Source organism: Acinonyx jubatus, chromosome F2 (assembly GCF_027475565.1).
Source record: "Acinonyx jubatus isolate Ajub_Pintada_27869175 chromosome F2, VMU_Ajub_asm_v1.0, whole genome shotgun sequence".
Taxonomy (NCBI): Eukaryota; Metazoa; Chordata; class Mammalia; order Carnivora; family Felidae; genus Acinonyx; species Acinonyx jubatus.
In genome coordinates, this window is record NC_069394.1 from 8,979,319 (window position 1) to 9,004,277 (window position 24,959).

Consider the following 24,959-nt stretch of genomic DNA (forward strand, 5'->3'; position numbering starts at 1 on the left):
CCCCTGAAGCCTCTTTCCACTATTGAGCCAATGTTGTTACAATGGGATTGTGTTTCTGTTTCTGTTTTTAAAGTAAGGAAAGACGGTTGTTCTGTTTCACGGTCTTAGTCGTGAATCCAGACATCAAAGGCCCAGCCCCCGTGGAGATGTGTGGTCTACGTCAAGGTTCTGTGATTATCACGGAGAATGAATGCTGGGCCTTTCCTTCCAACACTTGTTTTGCACAGGGGCTGGTTCTGTGATGACTGACCGCCCACCCACCACGCGGCTGCCACAAAACAGGTTTCCTTCTCTTGGACCACTTTACGCAGCACAACGGCAGCTTTTAAGAGCCTAGTAGCACAGGGGCGTCTCCTTGCCTTCATCCCTCAAACCTGCCCTGAGCATCTGAGACCGGGCAGTGGGTGCTGGGGGGGGGGGGGGGGGGTGGCTGCAAGACGGCTCCTCCTGGAGTTCACACTCAGTCCCCCAGAGTCATGCAAACCCCAGAACACAACTTGGGCCTCAAAGGAAGAGCCTAGGGTCCTGGGTGGGGGGTGGGGGTCACAGCAGGAGCACCAGGCAAACCTCCTGGGGGTGGGAGGGATGACAAAGCGGAGACCAGGCGCTTTCAAGGCAGAGGGCACAGACTGGTCACAGCCTCTGAGGACGGGGCGTCCTGGCAAATTGAGAAGAACAGGACGGCTCATCACACTGCTCCTAGAGGCAGTGGAGACACACGTTAAGTGGCCCCCCTTCATGTGTGGGGCCATCAGCCCAGATTTTCATCGTGAAGACATTTTCCAACGCCTCATTTTCCAGAGTGATGCAGGCCCAAGAGGGAAAGGGCGCACAGGCACTCAGAGTGGCAAGGTCGGCCTCGGAATCGGGGCGGCTTTCCTGGGAAGCTGAACAAATCCTCTGTGCTAGGTCCTTCCTCAAAGGCACAGAAGCTTCCTAGGGACCATGCACGATCTTGTCTTCGCAATTTCCTTTCTGTTCCTTTTCTCAAGGAGGAGTTCCCAATTTGCATGAGTGTCATGCCCCACAAAATCTGGATGCACCCCTTATCAGATCTCAGGACTCCCGGCTTCAAGCCTGACAGAGGCACCACCTCCTGCTGTCGAGCCGGGGGCAGGCGACACAAAGGAAAGATCCCATTTTCCTTCGGCAAAGCAGGATGTATGTGAGGGAGGTGTCCCCACAGGCTCAGGGTCGGCTATTCCCTGGCTAGGCACTGCTCCTTCTCAGGTCAGAGACCTGGCCTCTTTTTGGTGACTGTGGCTACCACGAATCACTTTTGGTTTCCATTTCGTGCCCCAAAATGCTTGCTTTTATCTGCTTTATTGCGTGTAGCTCAGCTTCCCCAAGCGAGCAATACGTCTGAATGTGCCGTTCCACGCTGACAGCTGGCTTCTGATTCAATCTTACTCATTCTACTACCAAAGCTGTCTTTCGGCTTCGTCTGTCGTGGCACTTGTGAGCTGGAGAGTCCCAGATCTAGATCTCTAAGGGACAAAGTCTAGAGGTCCCAGCGGGGGTGGGGTGGGGGGGGTGTCTGGATCCCAGAAAGTGGCCAATTTGGGTCACCCAGCCTGCCATGCCCGAGTGCCGGGATTTCTCCAGATTTTCCTGGGGTGATGAGGGCAGGTGAAGCCCCCTCCCAGGATTATTTATGTATTCTCTAGAATGTGAGCTTGCCCACGGTTAGGTGCTCAGTAAACAATTGCAGAATGAAAGAATACGTGATTAAAGTTCCCCAGAATTTTGAGTTCAGATGCCCAGCCGGCAGATGGAGTGATAAGCCCAACAGGTGCTGAATTCACCCGTGTGTAAGGCATAATACTTCCCCCAAAATGTACCCTAATATTACCCCGCATCTGATGCGCCTGGATTACGGCAAACCTGCTAGGGCTGGGAACCAGGGATTTTGCTCAGTGCCCCAAAGTGCATCATCGCCTCCCCAGCCCACGGTAAGCAGCCCTCGCGTGAACCGCACAGCATGCCTTTCTTTTCAAAACTTCACCAGAATTACTTTCAAGGTACAGAGGATGAAAGGTACTTACTTTTTCTCCTACCCCCGCCCCAAAGTCCCTATTAAATAGATCCCCAACACGGTGCCTGGTATTCTACAAGGAAGAAGTGCTTTGAGGACCTGCAGAGTTAGAGTCTTGGGTCCCAGTGGGTCCTCAGAACTCATGTAGCCCAGCTGTGACATACCCCGCCCCCACACATGTGACAGATGGGGACCTACAAGCCCCAGGAAGGGTAAAGATGCTTTTATAGCCCCTTATCATTCATGAGGTGCTGCTACATACTTTTGCCTAAGCTCGTGCGGACCCCGGATTGAGGTAATCGTAGCCCCACTTTAAAGATGGGGAATGGAGGCTCACAGGTGTTCGGGGACTTGTCCAAGATCACTTGGATCGGTAGACACAATGACTAACGCCTGAAGCCAGATCTTGTGACTTCAGCCCCAGGACCTCTGGATCCCCTCCTTCTCAGAGGAGAATGGCAGGGCCAAGGCAGGCTTGTGAATGGGAGGAGGTCACCGACCTTGGGGTTCCTTCAAGCTCCCTGTGCCACCATCCCTGAAGGCAGGAGGGCCTGCTATAAACTGCTGTTCCAGGGCGCCTGGGTGGCTCAGTCGGGTAAGCGGACAACTTCAGCTCAGGTCACGATCTCACAGTCTGAGAGTTCAAGCCCTGCAAAGGGCTCGGTGCTGACAGCTCAGAGCCTGGAGCCTGCTTCCGATTCTGTGTTTCCCTCTGTCTCTGCCCCTTCCCTGCTTGCTCTCTGGCTCTCTCTCTCTCTCAAAAATAATAAACATTAAAAAAAATTTTTTTTAAACTGCTGTTCCAAGGCACATCATGATCTCCAGCTGAGAAGTCCCCGGGAGGGACTCATCTCAGGCCTCCCCTTCCTCGGGTTGCCTTTCGGTTCCCTGTGGAGAAGAACATCCCTTGCCTTTGTTTCCCCAGGACCAGACGGTGACTTCCTGGCCGTGCTGAGTGATTACCCATCCCCTGACATCAGCCCCCCCATATTCCGCCGAGGGGAGAAATTACGCGTGATTTCTGAGTGAGTTGGCTTTCCAAATGTTTCACGATCCCTTAAAAACGGGGGGCACTGGGGCGCCTGGGTGGCTCTGTCAGTTAAGTGTCTGACTTTGGCTCTCACGGTTCGTGAGTTCGAGCCCCAAGTTGGGCTCTGTGCTGACAGCTCAGAGCCTGGAGCCTGCTTCCGATTCTGTGTCTCCCTCTCTCTCTGCCCCTCCCCACTTGCACTCTGTCCCTCTCTCTCTCTCTCTCAAAAATAAACATTAAAAAATATTTTTTATAAAAAGAGGGGGAGCACTATCTGAATGGGGATCATTGGATCTTAGCTATAGTTGTCCAGTTCCACTTGGGCCCTGCTCCAATCATGAGGTGAAGAAATTGGCCCACACAGAAGATCTAAGCGCTTAATCCTTAATGCTGCCAGTGCTCTAAAACCTTCAATGGCTCCCCATTGCCTGGTGGATAAAATTCAAATTCCTTAACGTGGCTTTTGAGACCCTTTGTGATCCAGCGTCTGTTTCTCACATTGGTCTCATCTCCCACCATGCAGCATTGGTATTATAGACTGGTGCAGTTCGGGCTCAGACAGGAGGACCCAGGGGTCTAAGAAAATGTCTGATGATAAACAGAAAGTAAACAGAAAGTATTGACTCCCATCCTGTTGCCTCTCCGTGACTCAAAATGGGCTACAGAACAAATAGGGGGCTCTAAAATCCTTTTTATTTAGATTCTCATTGACACAGACAAACTAAACTATCTTGGTTCTATCTCAGGGTATAATTCTACATAGTAAAGTTATTTTTAAAAGCCTCCAATTCTGGCATATCACCTGTGGGTTCCCAAAAGATGGCTCAGTGCCAAAGCATGAGAAGCATTCCTGGTTAGCTTGGAATAAGGGATATACTTAAAAACTGTTATTTCCCTATGGATAAACTGAGGTCAACACGATCAACAATGGGTCTTAAAAAAGAAACGGCCCTATGTGCCCCAGGTTCAATCTGGTTACCCCGCTCATTCCTTTGCTTTGCAACTCACCTGTCCACCCTTTCCTGTCTGTTCTTGTTCTTACAGTGAAGGGGGCTGGTGGAAAGCCATTTCCCTTAGCACTGGCCGAGAGAGTTATATTCCTGGAATATGTGTGGCCAGAGTTTACCATGGGTGAGTACATTTCTGAAATAGCATCAATAAAGCCCAATATTTATGCTAGTGGTGTGTGAGGGCACATGGCAGAAAGGAAGTTTCAAGAGGCTCACTCTTACTCTGGCTCAGTCCACAAGGAAGGGTGTGACCTTGGCGAACCCCAGGCCCTATCTGAGACTCAGCTTTCCCATCAGTAAAGATGAAGGGAGCTGAACCTTTCAGCTCCAACACTGTGTTCCTGGCACGTAGCAATCAACATTCAGAGACTGCGATCAAAGGGACGCAGCTCTGAAAAGTCAGCCTGTCTGGGCAGCAATCCTGCCCCTGTCACTTACTGGCTGTGTGACAGTGGGCAAGCTCCTCAACACTTTATGGCTCGGATTCCTTCCCTCACCTGTCAGATAGACATCGTAATACAGAACGACAGGGACAGTAATGCACAAGAAGACCAAAGTGCAGGGCTGTTAGGACAGTGAGGTCGGGTCGTACGTGGATTGCTCTTGGAAGGATGCCTGGCATTACAGTAAGTGCTCGGTACATATTAGCTATATTCTTATCAAATCCCATCCAGAACACAGAGAACGCTTACGCCCTGAAATGCTTAATGTACCCAACCTGGCAAATGGCGAAGTCAAGCAGAAAAGGAGAAACTCTAAACCATCAGGCATGGAAAGCCTGGGCTTTCCCCTGCGGTTGGGCAGGGAGGCCTTGCAGCACGACAGGTGGCTTTGGAGGCCGGCACTCCTGGGCTGGAGTGTGCCCAGCTCAGCGACTGACTTCCGGGGTAGGAGTCTCCCACGAGACCCAGGGAAAAGTTACTTTGCCTCCTGGAGCCACAGTCACCTCCTTTGTCAAGCTACCAAGGCCAGACCTTGGCATCCAGGAAGGAAGGAAGGAAGAAAGCATCTTTTTTTTTTTTTTTTTTTTTTTGGAGGGAACCAGAAATAACCGCTTTCCATGCTCACCTGGTGAAGCAGAGATAACGGCTTGAATATTCTGAAGAACGTGCAACCCCATGCATTTAATCGCAGGATTATGGATTTTGAGGATAAGTACCAGATGCCATTTCTGAGCTTAGGATGATGGAGGGGAGCAGAAGTGGGGGAGTAGCTGCTTTGGCAGCCACGTTCTGAAAGAGTCAGTCACGTAAACTCCCCCACGTCAGCCGTGCGTCCACTGACCCATTGATTCATTTAGCAAACCTGGATCATCACCCGCACGCTGAAGATGTGTGCTGGCAGAGGCTCGGGTGCTGAAGAACCCAGCTGAGTAAGATGTGATCGCAGCGCTAGGAAGCTTCCAACTGGCAGAGGCAATAAATGTCTTGAACATACAGAACCGGGAGAGAGGCGCTACAGAATGGTTATGGAATGCGATGTCCCAGGAGAGTGCCTTGCGATTCTAGCTTTACCACTTGTGGACATCGGGTAACTTGGACCAATTACGTGCTCGCTCTGACCCTCAGCATCCTCATCAGTGAAGGGGAGACAAAGCTACCTGTCTTAGGGGGTTCAGATGAGGATCAGATTTCGCGTGCTTAACATGCCCATAATTAGTATCCATACGTGGCTATCGCTGTGGATTTTAGTGTATTCGTTCTTATGAATGGACTTTCACCTAAGGATTTGGGAGGATGAATGTCTGTCAAGACACTAAAATAATTAACACACACCATGCATGGTGCAAAACTAAGGGGGCAGTTGAAACATCAGGCCGAATCAGGATCTTCACAGATCGTCCTCGGAGGCCAGGACATAAATAAACGGCATCCGATTATCAGGCTGTGGTCTTCTCCCAGCCACAGAGCTCCAGCGACCCGTCTGCGTGGTCTGGGGATGCCACAGGAGACAACATAGTGAATATGTCCCAGCAAGCGCTAATTCAGACCTGGGGATTAAATAAGCCAAGGTTCACTCCCTGAAATACGGAAGCTGTTAAAAAGGATGCATAACTGTTTCTCAGTTCGCCCTGGTCAAGTGCTAACAAAGCATTTTCTTCTTCCATGCGTATTCAAGAGCACTGGCTCTTGAACATTCCGTTGGAAAGCCGGATCACAGTACTACAACTGCTTAACTTTTTAAATTTTTACAATTTTTTACTGGTGAGCAAAAAAAAAAAAAAAAAAAGCAAGAAACCCATGTCAATGCACAGGAGTGCGATGACAACTTCGTTTAAAACATGTTGGACGAGGGAAGGCAGCAGGGAAATGTAATGAATGCCTGGCGAGGTGGGGGGGGGGGCTTGTGAAATTGGTGGGATTAGGCATCTTTCTTTCGAAATTTCTTGTGCCCACTTATACACTCACAAATACAAACCAGGCTCGAAAATGCGGACACAAAGACAAAGCCAAAACAGGCAGGGTCCCTGCCCTCGTGGGGTGGTGAGGGAGGGGCAGGGTCATTACGGTACAAGGGACAGGTACCTTATCATGTTTGGGAATGCTTGTATGTTATATGATACAGACCGGGCCCAGTCCAGCTGGCATTCGAGAACAGGATGAGAAAGACCCCCTCATTGCCTTGTGCCCTCATTGTCCAGTGTAATACCTGGTGTGCAGCAGGCACTCGGGAATTTTTCTGTGAAAGATTAAAAGTACAAATGGGGGGTCCCTGGGTGGCTCCGTCAGTTAAGCACCCGACTCCTGATTTCGGCTCAGGTCATGATCTCAGAGCTCATGGGTTCGAGCCCCACATCGGGTTCTGTGCTAACAGTGCAGAGACTGCTTGGGATTCTCTCTCCCTTTCTCTCTGACCCTCCCCTGCTGGTTCTGTCTCTCCTCAAAATAACTGAACAAACATTAAAAAAATAAAAGTATGAAGGAAGGAAGAAAGGAAAGAATGAACAAAGAGTCCATCGCCCTCCTCTTTTCAATCCCAACAGTTTTGTATGAACTTAACCTTGCTCTTAATTTTGGTACCACCTGCCTGTGTGGCGGGCGGCGGGAGGGGGCGTGCTCAGGACCCTCACGCCGTCTTTCTCCTCCCCAGATGGCTGTTTGAAGGGCTGGGCAGGGACAAGGCGGAGGAACTTCTGTTGCTGCCGGACACGAAGATGGGCTCCTTCATGATCCGAGAGAGTGAGACCAAAAAAGGTGAGGCGCCTCTGACTCCTCTTGCCACGCGAGGGCTGACAGGGGCACGTTTTGTTCCTGGCTGACTCAGGGCCTGGCTCATCTTCCCGCCTCCCAGGGCGCATACAAGCCCGTCCGATGGGGCTGAGCTCCCTGCAGCCCACACAGCCCCTGGGGAGGCCAGCGTCAGCGTCAGCATTGGGAAGCCTAGAGGCAGGTGGCCGAGACCTGGCCCGGAGGGGCCACCTGCCAGACTCAGTGAGCTCCGCAGGCTTCCGCTGGGAAATGTCCCCATCGCCTGGGAAGGAAAGCCGACACGGGTGTAGGCAGCCCCAGGCCAGAGCGAGCAGGCTTCCACCTGGGCCTGGCCTGTGCTCTCAAGCTCTGGGCCTTGAGTGGGGCATTTACTTCTGCCACGGCAGCATTCTCCTCGACGGTGCCACTCGAAAATAATCTTGCTACACAGGAGACCTTCAATACTGGTTCGCACTGTGCCCTCCGATGATCTTAGAGAATCAGGACAGGCAGATGCTTACTCGCACACACTCGCTATGATCGTTACTGTTACAACTTCCTTACGGCCCACGGCCCACACGTTAAGAAATTCAGCAAGGGGCGCCTGGGTGGCTCAGTCAGTTAAGCATCTGACTCTTGGTTTCGGCTCAGGTCACAATCTCATGAACCATGAGACATGGATCCATGACAGCATGAAGCCCGCCTGGGATTCACTCTCTCCCTCTCCCTCTCTCTCTCTCTCTGCCCCTCCCTCTCTCTCTCAACATAAAGAAATAAGCATTTAAAACAAAAGAAATTCAGTGGAAACAAAATAGCGGCGCTCTTTGTCATGGTTCAGAGACGGGCTCTGAGCTCCAGTTTTGGCTGTAAGAATTCCTGAGAAGGCACCTGTCTCACTAACCCTTTCCTATAACGTGGGATTAACACTAGGAAGGTGCTTAGCACGGAGTCCGGGAGGTAGTAAGCACTTTAACTCACAGGAACAAAACACTTAACAGCTAGGGCTTCCCCATACTAAAAATAACACCTTTTTAAAAACAGAAGACATGTTCACAGGTTCTTAGCCTGCTTGTTGCATAGTCACAATCAAAGAAGAGAAAATGCAGTATCTGAGACTATTTCCCACGTACCTATGAAGGGCCAGCGCGGCTTGGTGCTGGGACCTTTCACTAAAATGAGCATCAGCCTGACTTTAGAGAAGCATGGACCATATACCCATGATTAAAAAAAAAAAAAAATTCAAGAACAACTTTTGTGTCAAAACCTCGAGGGTGCTGGGGGAAAACAAGATGAAAAAGCAGAGACCAAACTTCCTGTGCATGTCCTGGCGGTCCCCGGAGGCAGGAGACCCAGACTCACATGGAACTTGTAAGCAGGCATGGCCAAGCGAGGGAAGAGTCCAGTTTGGGGTGCCAGGGTTGATCTAAAAATAAAGACGCTATCAGGCAGACCTTCAGCCGAGCCCGGGCGGGGGCTGGGGTGGGGGCGGGGGCTGGGTATGCAAAGTTCTGATCATTTTCCACCTGCCACCTTTGCCCCGCTCACCATACTTCTAGTTCCTGTCTTCGTTACAGGAAGACACATGTTGGGCTTCAGAGGGCAGACCTGGGGCAAAGAGAGCAACGCCCATCCGAATGTTCGAGGAAGCCCATTCAGGACAAGGGTCAGACCCCGGAGCTGCCGTTTCCAGGCCGCGTGCCTCTGGCCATAGCACTTAGGGGCTCTGAGCCTCACTTCTCCGTCTATAAAAAATATCGGGCGGCGACACATCCCAATCTTTCTAAAAACCAACAGAGAGTATTGTTTGGAAATAGCTTAGCCCCCAAGCAGCATGTACAGACAGCAAAGAGTCAGTAAATGCTAGTAATCTCCTTCTCTCACTGCGTCATGAACATTTTCACTCCTGAGACCCAGAAGACGGAGCAGAAGGGACTCTCAAACATGACCCAGGCCCAAGTCTTTCCGCTTGGGGAAATCAAGGCAAAGAGAGGGGAAGGCGCTTGCCCGAAGTTCTACTTGACTCACCCACGCTTAAGGAAAAACAGCACATTTTACATTATTTCTTAAGACTACCCAGAAAAAGTCTCAACTGCCGCTTATTCCAAATTTCTGAGAAAGCCAAGCATAAGGCAGAACCAAGAGGGAGTAGGGACCGGGAAGTGGTATGACATACTCGCCTTGATGGGACAGGGAGGGAAACGCTGTGCGCCTGGGAAGGACTTGAGACCAGCTACGGATCCTGACCTGCAGGGCACAACCCAGCTCGGATCGTGTAATTTCCAGAAAAGGACGTGGGAGCACCCCGAATGCGAACCTCACAAAGACTAAGCAGGTGCCCCTGAAAACCTGTTTGCAGTGTGGCTGCTAAAAGAGCAGGCTCCCGTGGTCTCTGCAGAGTGAGCTACGTCCCCAAAGGTGGGGTTCTGGCGTCTGCTCCTCCAAATCCGGGACTGCACGTCCGGGTACTCTTGCTGTATCACAAGGTTGAGAAAGTCTGTCCGCCACCGTGGTGGGGGGCTCTTGGGCGGATCGCCCTCAGCGGGGACATGTGGGACGTCTCTGACCTGTCCTCCATTTCCGGCAGGTTTTTATTCCCTCTCGGTGAGACACAGGCAGGTGAAGCATTACCGCATCTTCCGCCTTCCGAACAACTGGTATTACATCTCCCCGAGGCTCACCTTCCAGTGCCTGGAAGACCTGGTGAATCACTATTCTGGTAAGAAACACCCTGTCAGGACGGATCAGGGAAGCCCCCCCCCCCCCTTTGCTAACTGCCCTGCGGTGCCTGTGTCTAGGATGTGCACGGGTCACCGATACCTGCCAGGTGATCGACTTTGCTGTCACCCTGCTTTCTCAACGCCCTCTGTTCTTGTTAATGCGGACCGTCAATTTCACACTAAAACAGGCTGCCTGTGAATGCTGCGTAAGTGGTAAAACGCAGCTAATCTCAACCCCACCTTCCTTCTACCTGCAGATGAAGAGAATTAGCCTGCCCCAATATTTGCAATCACAGACAGCTGGCACTTCCTGAAGTGGACCACATGTTTACGGGCCCCCGGTGCTTTGCTCCCTCTTTCTGTCTGGCCAAATCTTCCTTAGCCTTCAAACCAATAGGAAGCCACCTCCTTTGATACGCGTTTACAGGACTGTCCGCCTGCCTTCGGCGATTCCCTAGAACTGGGTCATTCTGCCTTGCGACCCAGTGAACGGTGTCCTGGTGTGGGTTTCCCAGAAAGCTCTTCAAAGCAGGGCTGAGCTTTGTTCATTCGGACATAGTTCCCGGGCCCAGGAGAGAGGTCCTAGTGTTCCACGCTGGCCAGGATGGGGAGCGTCCCCTCCACGATGGCAGAAGCAGGACAGGTTTTGATGGAGGTGATGGGTAAGAGTAGTCAGAAGAGTTCAGAGGTAGACTGTGAAAGGCCAGAATGCCAGGAGGTGACATTTTACACGGAAAAGGGAGAAATGGTAAAAAGTTCTCTCCAGAACCTCCGTGTTCACATCCCAGATCTTCTGGGCAGCCTGGGCTGGTTGCTCACCTCCGTACCTCATTTTCTTCTCCATGTAACGTCCCTACTCCTTGGGATGTTGTGACAAATCATCGGCGGGAGCGCGGGGAAAACACTGAGGAGAGGGCCTGACCCATAAGCGGGCTGCTGCTCTGTTCCTCAGCCAGGGCGTCTCCTCCTCCTCCTCCTCCCCCCCACCCCTTCCCCTGCCTATCGGAGGGAGGAAGAAAGAAGTTACCCTCACTCCATATGCGTGTTCCCACATCTGGGTTCCGGACCTCACACCCCTGGGTATCTTTGCTAGCATTCTGTAGGCTGTGGGTCTTGAAGGGCATTCCAAGGTTAGAGGAGCCCACAAGGCCTGGGTTATCACACAAGACCAGTGAGAAGGGCAGGGCATGGAGAAGGTGGGGCATGGAGAAGGGCGGGGCATGGAAGAGAAGGTGGGGCATGGAGAAGGGCGGGGCATGGAGGAGAAGGGTGAGGTATGGAGAAGGGCGGGGCATGGAGAAGGTGGGGCACGGAGAAGGTAGGGCATGGAGAAGGTGGGGCATGGAAGAGAAGGTGGGGCATGGAGAAGGTGGGGCATGGAGAAGGTGGGGCATGGAGAAGGTGGGGCATGGAGAAGAAGGGTGAGGTATGGAGAAGGGCGGGGCATGGAGAAGGTGGGGCATGGAGAAGGGTGGGGCATGGAAGAGAAGGTGGGGCATGGAGAAGGGCAGGGCATGGAGGAGAAAGGTGAGGTATGGAGAAGGGTGGGGCATGGAGAAGGGCAGGGCACGGAGAAGGTGGGGCACGGAGAAGGTGGGGCACGGAGAAGGTGGGGCATGGAGAAGGTGGGGCATGGAAGAGAAGGTGGGGCATGGAGAAGGGCAGGGCATGGAGGAGAAGGCGGGGCATGGGGGAGAAGGCGGGGCATGGAGAAGGTGGGGCATGGAGAAGGGCGGGGCATGGAGGAGAAAGGTGAGGTATGGAGAAGGGTGGGGCATGGAGAAGGGCAGGGCGTGGAGAAGGTGGGGCATGGAGAAGGCGGGGCATGGAGAAGGGTGGGGCATGGAGGAGAAGGTGGGGTATGGAGGAGAAGGGCGGGGCATGGAGAAGGGCGGGGCATGGAGATGGGCGAGGCATGGAGAAGGTGGGGCATGGAGAAGGCAGAGCATGGAGAAGGGCAGGGCATGGAGGAGAAGGCGGGGCATGGAGGAGAATGGCCTCTTGGGAGACACAGGCCCAAGCTGCAATCTGGGCACTGTGAGACCTTGGGCAGAGACTCCGCCTCTCCCGGGCCATGGAAGGTGGATGGAAACAGTTCCCTTGCAGGTGGGTGCGATGACTGTTCATATAATGGGTGCCCTGCAATAATGTAATGTGTCCATCACAGCCCGCAGCGGGGCAGATTCAAAATAACTCATACCAAATGTTGATTCTGTGATACCTGGAAACCTAGCAGCTTAGCTAAAAATGAAAGAGGAAGGGAGTCCTGGAGATGGTCAACTTTTACTGATTATGAGTAAAGGTTGGTTGTGGTATTTGGCTTTTAATAACAATCATCCGAGAGGTGGGGAGACCATAAGTTTTGCATAGACAAAAGCAAACACGGAAAGGAGGCTGCCCCAGCAACGATGTTACACCCTGGGAGACCCAAGAGGCTTCCAGGGCGAGGGCGCTCAAGGTGCTTGCTCTGGTTACAGGAGCAATGCCTTCCAGAAATGTGCCCCTGCTCGCTGCATCGGTCCATGGTTCACACGCATCAGCCCACTGCTGCGAATGGCCGAAATACTTTCTGTGCCCCTGGGTGCCCCATGGTGGAAACAATGTGGCCAAGTTGACCTCCCACCAGAGTGTATCTAGAGACACTTATTTATTACCTGGTGCTGTTTGTAAATGTGTTAACATCGTGAAGCCTCGGTTTCTTCATCTATAAAATGGGGACTGCACTGCCTCTTGGAAGATTGTTGTTAGGACCAAAAAGAAAACCAGGAGCGTGGGATGTCTGGCCCCAAAGGATCTGGTGCCTGGTGGTGACTGAGAGGGCAGATGGAGCAGGACACAAGTTCCCAAATATGGCCAGGGAAACGAGGGGCTGAAAAGGGGGACCCTTGAATGTAGTAGAGTCATTGGGAGCCCAAGGGTGGGAGAGGAGTGAGCATTCTGGAAACTTCTGCGGAGTGGAGAGAATAAGGTGTGTCCAGACCCCAGATGCACGTGGGACTTCTCTCTCCTCCACTGCAGAGGTAAGGAGTTGCCTTTGGAACAAGTGCCTGGTTCTGAGTCCACGAGGCAGCTTCCGACCGCATTCCTGTGACCTTGAGCAAGTGACTTGACCCCAGGGTTCACAGCTTCCTCCTTCTGGAAGTGGGTGTAAGGATACTGACCGCTCAGAGCTGACGTGCTGCTGGCTGAAATGAAGCGCTCAGGCCAGCTCAGCGCCGGGCTCGGGCTGCGTGTGCTTGGGAGCCTCAGTGCTTTTTCTCTTGGCCCGGATTCCGGCTCACCCTCAGGGTTAACCTCTCACACCCCCACCGGTGCTGTCTACTGGCACTGGGTGGCCCCAGCCTTTATGTCTGGCTCAGTCTCCCTCACCTCCTCATCCTCTGTGCATGCGTATCCAGGCTAGGGAAGAGAGATTTCTCTTCATTTTTTCCCTTTTTCCGCTTTCCCTTGTTTGCCCTTATCTTTGTCTTCTTCCTCCTTTATTCCTGCGTCTTTTCTTTTTTTGTTCTGTTTTTACTTCCTCCCCCCCACCCACCCTCCCCTGCCCCCTCCCTCCTACTCTCTCCCCCTTCCTTCCTGTCTTCTTTCCACGTGTCTTTTATTTTCCTGACTTCCTGCCCACGGATGAGCTGCTTGGCCAGGAGGATGCGCCATTCTGCAGGCTTCGGGGACAGGCATCGGACACCATGCGGTTGATGGAGCCATGCCTGAGCTGTTCTCACTTGTTAGCCTGTTCCTCTCAGTGCACAGTCAAGGAAACTGAGGCTCGGAGAGGTTCAAGGGGATTCGCTAACAGGGGCGAAGCTGAAATCCAAACCCCAGCTGAGTTGATGTTGGATCCTAATCTTAATGCCCCACCTGCACCCAGCTGAGCCCAATGCATACTCAGGGCGTGTTGGCATTTCTCACACACTCAACTGGGCGCGTGACTCTCCGCTCCGCCATGCCTCTTTCCTATGTTGGCCTCAGTTTCCCCATGTGAACAACTCGGGCACTGTACTGGATGGTCCCCCGGGGCCCGCATCCCAGGCTGGCTGGGGCATCCCGGAGTCACTGACCAGGCGTCTGCCTCTCTCCTCAGAGGTGGCTGACGGTCTGTGCTGTGTGCTGACCACACCCTGCCTCACTCAGAGCACGGCCGCCCCGGCAGTGAGGGCCCCCGACTCGCCTGTCACCTTGCGCCAGAAGACCTTTGACTGGAAAAGGGTAGCCAGGTGGGGTGTCTATGTGTGTGTGTGTGTGTGTGTGTGTGTGTGTGTGTGTGTCCCACATGAATGTATGAACTCCAGACCAGTGTGTTAGCCACACCACTGAAAACAGGGCAAGCTAGAGCCAGCCCTGTGGAAAGCGGAGGGTGGGTGCTCTGAGCAGGTGCACACCCATAGAACCCCACTGCCCCCTGGGAGGCAGACCCAGCTTGTGGCCTCACAGCGATCACCTTTTAAGGGATATCTGTCATTGGGAATTGGTGAGCTATCTTAATCAAACACCGATCCAGACATTCCACTGGCAAATTCAAGGAAAATCAGAGATCAGAACTGCCTGGGAGATGAATAAAACTGCTCTTCCTTGTAAATATCATAAAGAAATATTCATTCAAACTTGCAGTTGGGAGGTGCAGCCATCCAAGCAAATGGCGGTTCAGAGAGGTTACGTGATTTCTCCAAGATTGCACAGCCACAAATGTAAGAAGCAGAATTAGAACAATAAGTTAGAGCAATGTTAACCAGCCCTTCTTTTTTTCTTCTCTCATTTTCTTGTTCTCCGTCGTCCTATGTCCCTCCCTTTTTTCCCTTCCTCTGCCACCGTCCTTCCCACTCGAAGACTGCAAGACGACCCCGAGGGAGCCAGGAACTCGCTTGGCGTGGATGAGTCCCTTTTCAGCTACGGCCTTCGGGAAAGCATCGCTTCCTACCTGTCCCTGACCAGCGATGACAGCACGTCCTTTGACCGAAAGAAGAAAAGCATGTCCTTGATATACAGCGGCAGTAAGAGGAAGAGCTCACTCTTCTCGCCACCATATTTTGAAGACTAGCCTGAAACAGACACCGTGGTGTGTGCCCCAAATAACGGAGGTGTGAACCGTCACCTGGAATCTGGCAGAGGCGGCCGGGTCCCTGGTCCCTGGGGAACTGCACACCTTCCAGAAGCCACGAGAAGGCACCTGGAGACTTGAACTCACATTTTCTCTAGCCACATCACGACCAAGGGAGCCCCTCCCCGGCGTCTGATCAGTACTGAGGCGTCGCGAAACGTCGCTGAATCAGGATGTGATCTGGCAACAGTTCAGAAGAGCCTGCGCATTCGTGTGTGCTTATTGTGTTCGTGGGAAAGATAAAGACATTATCTGACAAGAAAGGGCACAAGACTGTCCTCGAACAAACTGTCCAGATGGTCACACTCTGAGCTCCTCAGAGATAACTTCTCGATGACGAAGGCCTGAGAAGGAGATGAGCTGAAAGCTGTGGCCTGGCCAGTCTAGGTTTGCAAGTTGGTCTCCTGCGTTCAACTTTTCTAACCCAACCATAACCGGACTGTTGGTATGCAGCTCCCCTCTTTTTAAGGGAATTCGGTGACACTAAACACATTAATCTTCCCTATTATCCCTGAAGCAGGAGATCCTGTTGGCCTCCTGGTGTCAGAGCCTCATGTACAGAAGTCAGATGGCCTCCCTGCTTCTGCAGAGGGCAGGTGGGAGAGAGGGAGGCCGCCTGCAGGGAAGTGTGAGGGTAGCCCTGGAACAGGGCAAACTCGTGGTGTCCCCAGCCATGGTTCTGCAGCACAGGAAGGGCTTCTCTGACCCGCTGAGATTCTCACCAGTAATAATGCATCAATTATTCACTCATGATTGCCTGAAGAGGCACTGTGTTGGGTCCCATGTCAGAGAAAGGAAGGAAGGAAGGGAAGAAGGAAGGAAGGAAGGATCAGCGGAGGCACTCAGTGTAGACAGGGAAAAAAGTGTACAAACCAATACCGTGAAAGACGGGTATAAAAAGGAAATCAGCTCATGGCTTGGGGGTGGGGAAACCGGATCAGGTAAGGGTGTCCCATGAGCTCACGTCTCAGTTGGACTTCATAGAGTATGAGTTCAGCTGGATTGAGTAGGTGAGAATGATTGGTTTTTTCGGAGAAAAAAAAAAAAAAAGGAAACTGATTAATTCTAAAGAATTAATTCCTCCAGTATTTTATTCTAAAAAGGGTCTGGCAGCCGCATGAATAAAACTGCTGAGCTCCAGGAAAGAAGGGAGTCAGAGTGGCTTTAATGCTGTCATACTAATTTTAAGAGATGAGAGAGAAAGCACAGTAAAGTTCTAGAAAAGGAGAAGTCTTTATCTCTAGGCTGCCCAGCCGGATCCTGTTAGGAAGGGGTCCGCAGAGACACCCGTGACTCATTCTCCCCTGTTGCAAAGGGGTCAGGGGGAGGAGGGGCGCCTGAGATACCCCTCGCTGACTGATACGAGAAATCTGTTCACCACACGCATTCCTTAGATCTGTGATCACTGTGCTAGTGATATGTGTATATGCATTTATGTGATTTTCTGTATCATCAGACTCTCGTGTGTTTATACAAGAAGACATTTACGGTTTCCCCAACAATCCCTAAAGGCTGTTACAAAGGGACCAGCCGATGTATGGGAAGTGAATGTAACACTGTGGATGCTGACTTCTAGCCCGAGGCAGGGGGACCTTGCAAACGCCAGATGTTTGGACGGTGTCTTAGGCGTCGTTTTCCGTTGTGACTAGTGTGCTGGGAACTTTAGGGGAGCACTCAGAGGTATTTCTAAGTGGCAAGCATTACACTTTGCTAAATCATGTATTTATTTCTGATTAAAATATACCTAATAAATATTTAACCCTTGGGATGTGGTGAGAGCTTCTTGGGCAAGGTGGATGGGTGGTTCCTTTGGAAGCTTCTTTGGATTTTGAATGTTCAAATAAACTCACCATCAGAGAGAGAGGAAAGCAAGGAACATCAAGAGGAAACACGCTGGTTAGCAGCTCAGCTTTCTCTGGAAGTGCAGCCTTAAAAAAAACCGGATTTTGTGAATTTTGAGGGTGTCTTATCAAACTCGAAGGTGGACACAGGGGGCCGGGGGAGAGAACAACTTCTTAGCGATTGTTAGGAACATTCTGCCTTCACTACATTACTTCTGCGAATCACTTTCGAGATCTCTGCTTTTTTGTTCTTCTAAGAATTTATTTCTACAAAATTTTTTTTTTTGAAACCTATTAAATACCAGATACTGCTCTGGGCGATTGGGCTGTAGCAGTGAGAACCAGATGAGGACTCTGATATCACAGAGAGTGAGATCATCAATAAACAAGAGACTTCCTAACCGTGAGGAGTGCAGTGCAGAAAGCAACACAGAGTGTGTGTAGGCGTGGGGGAGGGGGAAGGGGGGGAGGGGGGAAGGGATCGTTTACAAGGATGGTTAGGAAAGGCCACGCTCCCATTTGAGCCGAGGCCTGAAGGATGCACAGCAAACAGCCATGCAAATGTCCAGGAGGAAAACCGGAGGCAGCAGAGATAGCAAGGTGCCCCTTGCAGGCAGGGGCAAGGCTACACATGTGGAAGGAACCGGAAGAAGGTCCCGGGTGACTGCGCTGAGTGAGCTGGAGTGTGGGGAAGAGGGCTACTAGGAGGGAGGCGGGTCCCGCAGAACCCCCCCAGATGGGAGCATAGGGGTTTAGGGTCTATTCTAGGAGAAATGCAAAGCTGATGGAACCATCTAGTTAGCGGAGTGCTATGGTGTCACCCACGTGTTTTAAAGAGCATACTGGTCACTGTGAAGAGAATAAATTTTTCAAATTCTGGTGGTGTGGGGTGTGCTCAACTGGTTAAGTGTCCAACTCTTGATTTCAGCTCAGGTCATGATCTAACGGTTCGTGGGTTTGAGCCCCGTGTCAAGCTCTGTGCTGGTGGTGCGGAGCCTGCTCGGGATTCTCTTTCTCCCTCTCTGCCCCTCCCCTGCTCGCTCCCTCTCAACATAAATAAATAAACTTAAAATAAATAAATTCATATGTACTTAAAATTTGGGGGTTGTATTACCTACTTGACACACAGTGAAAACAAAAGAATGCAGAACTTGAAATAAAGGGATGGAAAATTTTTCGTACGGAAATGAACAAAGGGAAAGTGTTGGATTTTGAGGCAAAACGGAATTTAAGGCGAAAATAAATTGTCTAAGGGCAAAGAGAGACGTTACAAAAGGAATGATACATTAAGAAGATATCGTGACTGAACCTGTGTTAATCTAACGATACGGTTTCCAAATATATTAGGCAACTATTGTAGGGACACATAGATAAAGGAATCATTTTATGTGGAGGTTTAAACACACAACTCTCAGAAACTGAGCAATCAAGCAAAGATAAGTAGATAGGTAAATAGCAGGTTTCGATAACACTATACAACTTTCCTATCAACAAATGAGGAGCACGTTAGGTCACAGAGGAAGTCCTAATAAATTTCGGAGTCGGCTTTCACTGACTCATGCTCCATGATAATAATGAAACAACATTAAAAATCGATTTGCAAAGGGATGGGTAAAAATCTTACAAATCTAAACAAGCGTTTACAGGGGGGGAAAAAGAGGAGATATCCCCTTGGGTTAAGAAGAACACAACACAAGAAATAGTAAAAGACTGAGAAATACAGGGCATGTTCCTACTTCTCAAACTCCCCAGGGCTTAAGTGATACAATAGTAGGAGGGACATTTATGGCTTGAAATCCACTGATCAGAAAACAAAGAATGAACAGTAATGAGGTTGGATTTCCACCCGAGAGGCTAAAAGAACAACTGGTTGTCGTGGAAACAAGGAGCGGGTAAAAGATGACAAAGGTAAACGTGGGTGAAACGAAAGTTCTAGTCATCAACAAGATCATTAACAAGATCCAGAGCAAAACCTTGTTTAAATGGTCAGATGAATGTGTCAAAGATGAACAGGAGCAAGAAAGATCATGTCAAAGAAGAAGAAAAGCCAGTCAGCCGCAGGGCTGCATGTAGGGGTTCTCTGTGGGGGAAGGGAGGGGGGGTCCCGCCCCTCCCACAGTCAGCCACGGCAGCCCCCACCCCTCTGCCCCTGCCTGGATGTCTAAGCTGCCCAGACATGGCCCTGCCAATGGGAACAAGGCCCCCAGATGGCAGAGAAACATCTAGAAGGAACACATGTCCCGAGAGATCGTGAGACACCTTGGTAAATACTATGATAAAGTAAAACAAAACAAAAGAAAACATATTTGTTATTTAAGGTCCTTAAGTGTTGAGTCTCTTCGCTAGAGCAGCTGAGCATTTTTGTTCAAAGTTGACCTGCCTACATTTACAGATAATGAAATAATGTCATAGAAAATCCAGTGGAGCCAACAGATCAAGCAATGGAAGTGGTAAGAAGGCTCAGCAAATTCAGGGCCAACTCTACTCCCCGATGCCAGGATTGACCACTGGGAAGTACAATAAAAAATACGACACCGTTCACAACACCAACCCAACGAGAATACAGGTAGGGACTTGCCCACCATGACTTCACAACGCTTCTGTGGACAGAAGTTCAAAACTCTGCGAAAAGACGTAAGGAGACAAAAATCCTGTTGTGGTAATGGTGGCAACCTGATTCATGGATGCAAGATTTAACATTATAAAACCATAGACATTTTTTGAATTAACTGAAAAATTCCATGAAAATACATTCAAATTCCCATCAAGACTACTGAAAGACAATCAATAAACTTATTCCAAAATATAGATGAGAGCACTGGAGCCCATGAATAGCTCAATTTTTTTTAATGTTTATTTATTTTTGAGAGAGAGAGAAAGAGAAGGAGCATGAGCGGGGGAAGGGCAGAGAGAGAGGGAGACACAGAATCTAAAGCAGGCTCCAGGCTCCGAGCTGTCAGCACAGAGCCCGACGTGGGGCTCAAACCCACAGACTGTGAGATCATAACCTGAGCCAAAGTCGGACGCTTACCCAACTGAGCCACCCAGGTGCCCCTCAGTCCATTTTGATTAAGAGAATTGGAGGAGAACGAGCTTGAACGAGGAGGTTTGTGTGAAAACAGGAGAAAGCAGTGGTTGGGCCCCTCCACCAGTTTAACAGAACTCGGCCTGTGCTTCGGTACCCTCTTCTGCCCAGGGCTGTGCTAAGTGTTAAGGAAGTTCTAAGAGGAAAATTTCACGTTCCCAGTTAAGCACTCAGTCACAGCAGCATGGGAATAGATACATTAGAAGACTAACCAGTAGGTAAGACAAGGCGGTGTTCCTAAAAATTGCCAAATAGAAGTCTCTTCACCAAAGCGAGAGTCACTCTGTTTTAAGAGATGGAGAAGAGGCTTTGCGGCCCTGTTTCACCCAAGCCTCGAAGAAGGAAGTGACTCGTTAGGTGGAGAAGCAGACATACTGGCTGCGAAGAGCTGACCACAAACAGCGATGGAAAGATGTGGAAGAAGGCATGGCATTTTCTAGGAATGTTGATTACCGGTGAGCCTGGAGTGCAGGGCTCAGGCAGGAACGCAGCAGAAAAGGAGACAGGAAAACATAGCTTGGGGCCAATCCCTGGGGCCTGGCACTCGCACTGAGGAATGCAGAATTGGGGCAGTGTTGTAGGAAGGCAGTGGAAATCTCTCCTGGACTCTATGAATCATACCACATAGGACATGACCTCCTCTGTCTTCTCTTAAAACTGCCCGGGGCATCAGAGCCACACAGCTCATGTTTGCAACACGTCACCTGTCTCTCTTCTTCAACCTGGCATCCTGGGCAGGTGAAGCATCCCCAGACGTGCTTTTTCTTGGCATTGCCCTAGCTTAGCAAGGCTAGGCGGAACCTGGATTTCTGGAGTTCGGGAACTCCAGAACATTCTGCACACCTACTGTGATGCCAACCATCCAAGCCTTTGGGAGACAGAATTAATCACACAGATTTTATCCATAAAGAATGCAAGAGTGAAGCATTCTGATGCTAGGCCTGGGCTCTTTACCCTTCCACCTTAAGACCCTGAAAGAGTCGCAAGTTTCTAGAGAAGCCGCTGCATAGTTGGGGGAGACACAGGACAAGATTTTAGGTGCCAGCCTCTAATGCAGCTCCTTCTCGGCTGTGTGTTCTTTAGCCAGTCACTAAACCTCTCTAAGCCTCAGACTTCTTACCTCTAGATTGCAAATAATACAAAGACCCTGTGCCATGCAATGTGAACAATCTATGAAATAATATATGGGAGGTGCTCTGTGGCCCCAAATATGCTCAATAAAGTTATTAATTATCACAGGAGCCTGTCTCTCCATTTTAACAGCTCTGGCCTCAAGCTTTGCAGAAATACTTACGATTCTGTCCAAGAATATATCACCAACTCACATCCATTCCCCCAAACATCTGCTGGTAAAGAACAAGTTTAAGAGCCGCTAATATATTGAAGTATTTTCGTTCTCTCGATTCCAAATAATTTCACATGCATCTCAAAGACTGCTGGGAGCGGTTGTAAAAGCTGCTTCTAAATGACTGAAACAGATGGAGTTTATTTTTAAATACACTGCCATTTGCTAAAACAGATTAGTCTTTGAAATCCCCCAAACACCTAAACTCTCCAGACTTTTCAAAAAGAAAACTCGGCCTCCTGGAAGGTATTTCTGGCGTCTTCCAGGTCCCACCGAGTGTCTGGTTGCTGAGAAGGCTCGGAGGAAATCCCTTCAGGAGCAACTCAAAGTCAGGAAGTTCTGTTTCCAATACCAGGAATTGAGAGATGTTTGGGTTCAGACCTCCTGCCGCGAAGATGGAGGGAGAGACCAAGGAAAATCGGGAACAAAGGGACACGAGAAAGTGGTGGTGGGGAGGGAGGAGTCCTGGCCTGTAAGACCCTGGACACACGTGGCCATTCCTCTGCTCTTTCGCCTCCTGGATATTAACTCTGGAGCATCTACTGTAAGACAGCTGTGTTGGGTGCTTGGGGCCCTGTAAGAGCAGGGCACAGCTGTCCTCTGCTCTCCCAGAGTTTCCCGTCTTACGAGAGGGACGGATTTGGCAGTGGGAATAATTATCTCCTGGTGGGATATCGTGACACATGATGTGCAGAGAAGTACAGGCAGCAGAGGTCATACAAAGGGGGTCTGGTTCTGGGCTGAAAAGTCTGAAAGGATTCCCTGAAGGACAAACAGAGCGGGCAAAGAGGAAGATGGGAGAAAAGTGTGGCACGCAGAGGAAACGTCCTTAGGAAGCAAAACAGAGCATGGGCCCCTCAAGGAATGTTGGAAGGCTCCAGTGGCTGAAGGAGAGAGACCAAGTAGCAGGTGGTACCGCTTCCCCTTGGGGACGGTGATGATGTTGACCCAGCAGCACTGAGGCCCAAACGATGTCACTCTTGTCCTCCTTCCTATCAAGGGTTTGGATCCCAGCAGGGCTGGGCAATGCTGCAGTGTGGTCATATGGCCTTAGATTTGCTAGCAGGTCCATGGCATTGGTCTTGATGCCTTAATTTGGCTACTTCATGATCTCAGCATTGCTTTCTCTGCTTTCAGGACTGTCCCTCTTAAATGCATCCTTCACTCAGCTCTAAGACAAGTCTTCCTAAAGGGAAGCGAGTTTCCCCCTCACCGAAAAACCCTTTGAGAGCACACCAATGTTCATCACCGCACTATTCACAGTAAGGCAGAAATAGCCCCAGTGTCTACCAACAGATGAATACAGGAACAAAATGCAGTATATGCAAACAATGGAATATTATTCAACCTAGAAAGGAAGGAAATTCTGATATAAACTACAACACAGATGAACCTTTATGGAGGCATTATGCTAAGTGAAATAAGCCAGACACACACACACACACACACACACACACACACACACACACACCAAATTTTGTACAATTCCACTAATGTGAGGTACCTAGAACAGGCAAATTCATAGAGACAGAAGGCAAAATAGATGTTATCAGGGGTTGGGGAGCAGGGGGGATGGGGGTTATTGTTTAACATATACAGAGTTTCTGTTTGAGATGATGGAAAGTTCTGGAAATGATTAATATGATGACTGTATGACATTGCAATTGATTGTACTTGATGGCACTGAATTGTACAGTTAAAAATGGTTAAAATAGGAAACCAAGCCAAATGAAACCAAACCAAATAAGCAAACAAACATACCCCTTCCATGGCTCCCTTCACACCCAAGGTGCTCACTGCAGTCCAGCTGCTCTCTGCCTCCCAGTCTCCATTACTGCCCTGTCCCCCACTGCAGCCCAGGGCTGGCAGACCTCCGTGAGGAGCCCAGCTGCCCCTTAGTGTCGGGACTCTGCCTGTGGTTCAATGCCTACACAGTGTTCACATTTTGCTCAGACATTCCTTCTCCCGGGAAGTGTCCGTGGACATTCCCCCCCTCCCTTGTGCTTGGATGGGGGCTTCTCTCTGAGCTGCCCTAAGACCCTCTTTTAAATATCTGCTTTTTAAGTGTCTGTCCCCCACCCCCCAGTAAACTACAAGCTTCTAAGAACTAGGACATGAATTATTTGGCATGGCATTTCCAGCACCTAGCATGGCACCTGGCACAGATTGGATGCTTCATAAAATTAGAAGCTCATCAATGACAGAATAACCATCAGGGCTTATGCTGTGATCAACCAGGTTATTTCTTCCATAATAGTTACTGTTATGATCGATATCATTATATCACTATCATCAGTATGATATCACCATCATCATCATCACCATCATCAGCATCACTATGACCATCATCATCATCACCATCATCGTCACCACCATCATCACCATCATCACCATCTACCAGGAACTTCATGAGACCACCCAGCAGACCCATGAGTACTGAGTTCTATTCTTTGCCTTCATTCAACAGTCAGTGACCCAGTTGGCCAAACCTTGGGAGCTCCATGCCTCACCCTGTGGCTGCTGACCCAGCTGCCCGCCACTCCTTGATCCACCATGGGGGCAAGCTCTGGGGTCTCCACCTCCCCTCACCCCTCAGGCAAAGGAAACAACGAGGTAGAAGGGATTAGCTACAGGGAATGAATCACCCAGTAGTCCTCCACAAAGAAATGCCACCAGAACGGAATCTCAGCAGGAGATTTGGAGCATGGGCGGTTGAAGAAACCAGACAGCATAAGGGAAGATTTTAAGTTCGAACCCGAGAAGGTCAGGGAAGCAACACTGGGGAGCAGATGAGAATTCTCTTGTTCCACTTCTCTCCTGTCGTGAGCAATACTGTTGGGTGTCGTGAGCATCATACTGGCTAAACTGTGCCCTCATCATTAGCTTTCCTTCCACCAGAAAGCTTCTCATCCTACAGTCTACCCCCTTATGTTTGTCGATTGGCAAAAGAGGTCTTCAAGAGTTCAGATCATTAAACCCTACTGAGGCACTCTCCCAAAATAGAAACACTTTACCATCTAGAATTTTCCTCAGTTTAGAATGATGGACAGTAGTCAGGGGAGTTCCTCAGCATCCTGGAATCACATGTACATGGAAAGATGGCCAAGAGCAAGCATGGATAAAGGAAACCAAGCAATTGAAGTCAACTGGTCTTAAAAGGCAAGTGAGGACCCCTCGCCTCACCCATGTCTAAAACAAATCTGAAGGCAGAAGAAGGGACTCACCATCAGCACAGCCCTCCGGAAGAGTCTGGAGTCTGAGGCCCTGGTGGTTAGAAGGTGGATGCCGGCCACATCGGCTCCACCACGGTCTGCCGCCAGGGTCACGCGTCGAGGGTCCCCACCAAACACTGCGATGTGGGTCTGCACCCAGGTCAGAGCCGCCAGCTGGTCCAGCAGCCCCCAGTTGCCACTCACCTCTCCAGAACCTGCAGAAAGAGGAAAGCCTTTTACCCTTGGCGATTTTACAATCCGGATTTTAGTCACCCCCGGTGGTGTCTGAGCCAGGCACACGTCACCTCTGGGGGACCTGGCCTCCTGTCTGCAAAGATCAGGATGGTGGGAGCAGCATGGGCTCCAGAACCGGGAGCATCCAGCCTTTGCTGGGTAGGAGA

At 50.4% G+C, this 24,959-nt stretch overlaps 2 protein-coding genes across 11 annotated transcripts in view; one reads left to right on the forward strand and one right to left on the reverse strand.

The window, feature by feature from the left end:
• The window catches only part of SLA (Src like adaptor), an 89,231-nt gene extending 72,390 nt beyond the window's left edge, over window positions 1-16,841 (forward strand). For 5 of the 6 annotated variants that reach the window (XM_053208450.1, XM_053208451.1, XM_027063869.2 and 2 more), the window contains 6 exons: window positions 2,961-3,060; window positions 4,110-4,196; window positions 7,166-7,269; window positions 9,848-9,979; window positions 14,062-14,194; window positions 14,805-16,841. In XM_053208450.1, the coding sequence (XP_053064425.1) occupies window positions 2,961-3,060; window positions 4,110-4,196; window positions 7,166-7,269; window positions 9,848-9,979; window positions 14,062-14,194; window positions 14,805-15,015 (767 nt within the window). In that variant the 3' untranslated portion in view covers window positions 15,016-16,841. The remainder of the gene's footprint in view (window positions 1-2,960; window positions 3,061-4,109; window positions 4,197-7,165; window positions 7,270-9,847; window positions 9,980-14,061; window positions 14,195-14,804) is intronic. The other variant, XM_015068336.3, reaches the window with a different exon arrangement.
• TG (thyroglobulin) overlaps window positions 1-24,959 on the reverse strand; it is a 253,423-nt gene that overhangs the window by 80,445 nt on the left and 148,019 nt on the right. For all 5 annotated transcript variants that reach the window (XM_053208437.1, XM_053208436.1, XM_027063873.2 and 2 more), the window contains one exon: window positions 24,571-24,773. In XM_053208437.1, coding sequence (XP_053064412.1) covers window positions 24,571-24,773 — 203 coding nt within the window. The remainder of the gene's footprint in view (window positions 1-24,570; window positions 24,774-24,959) is intronic.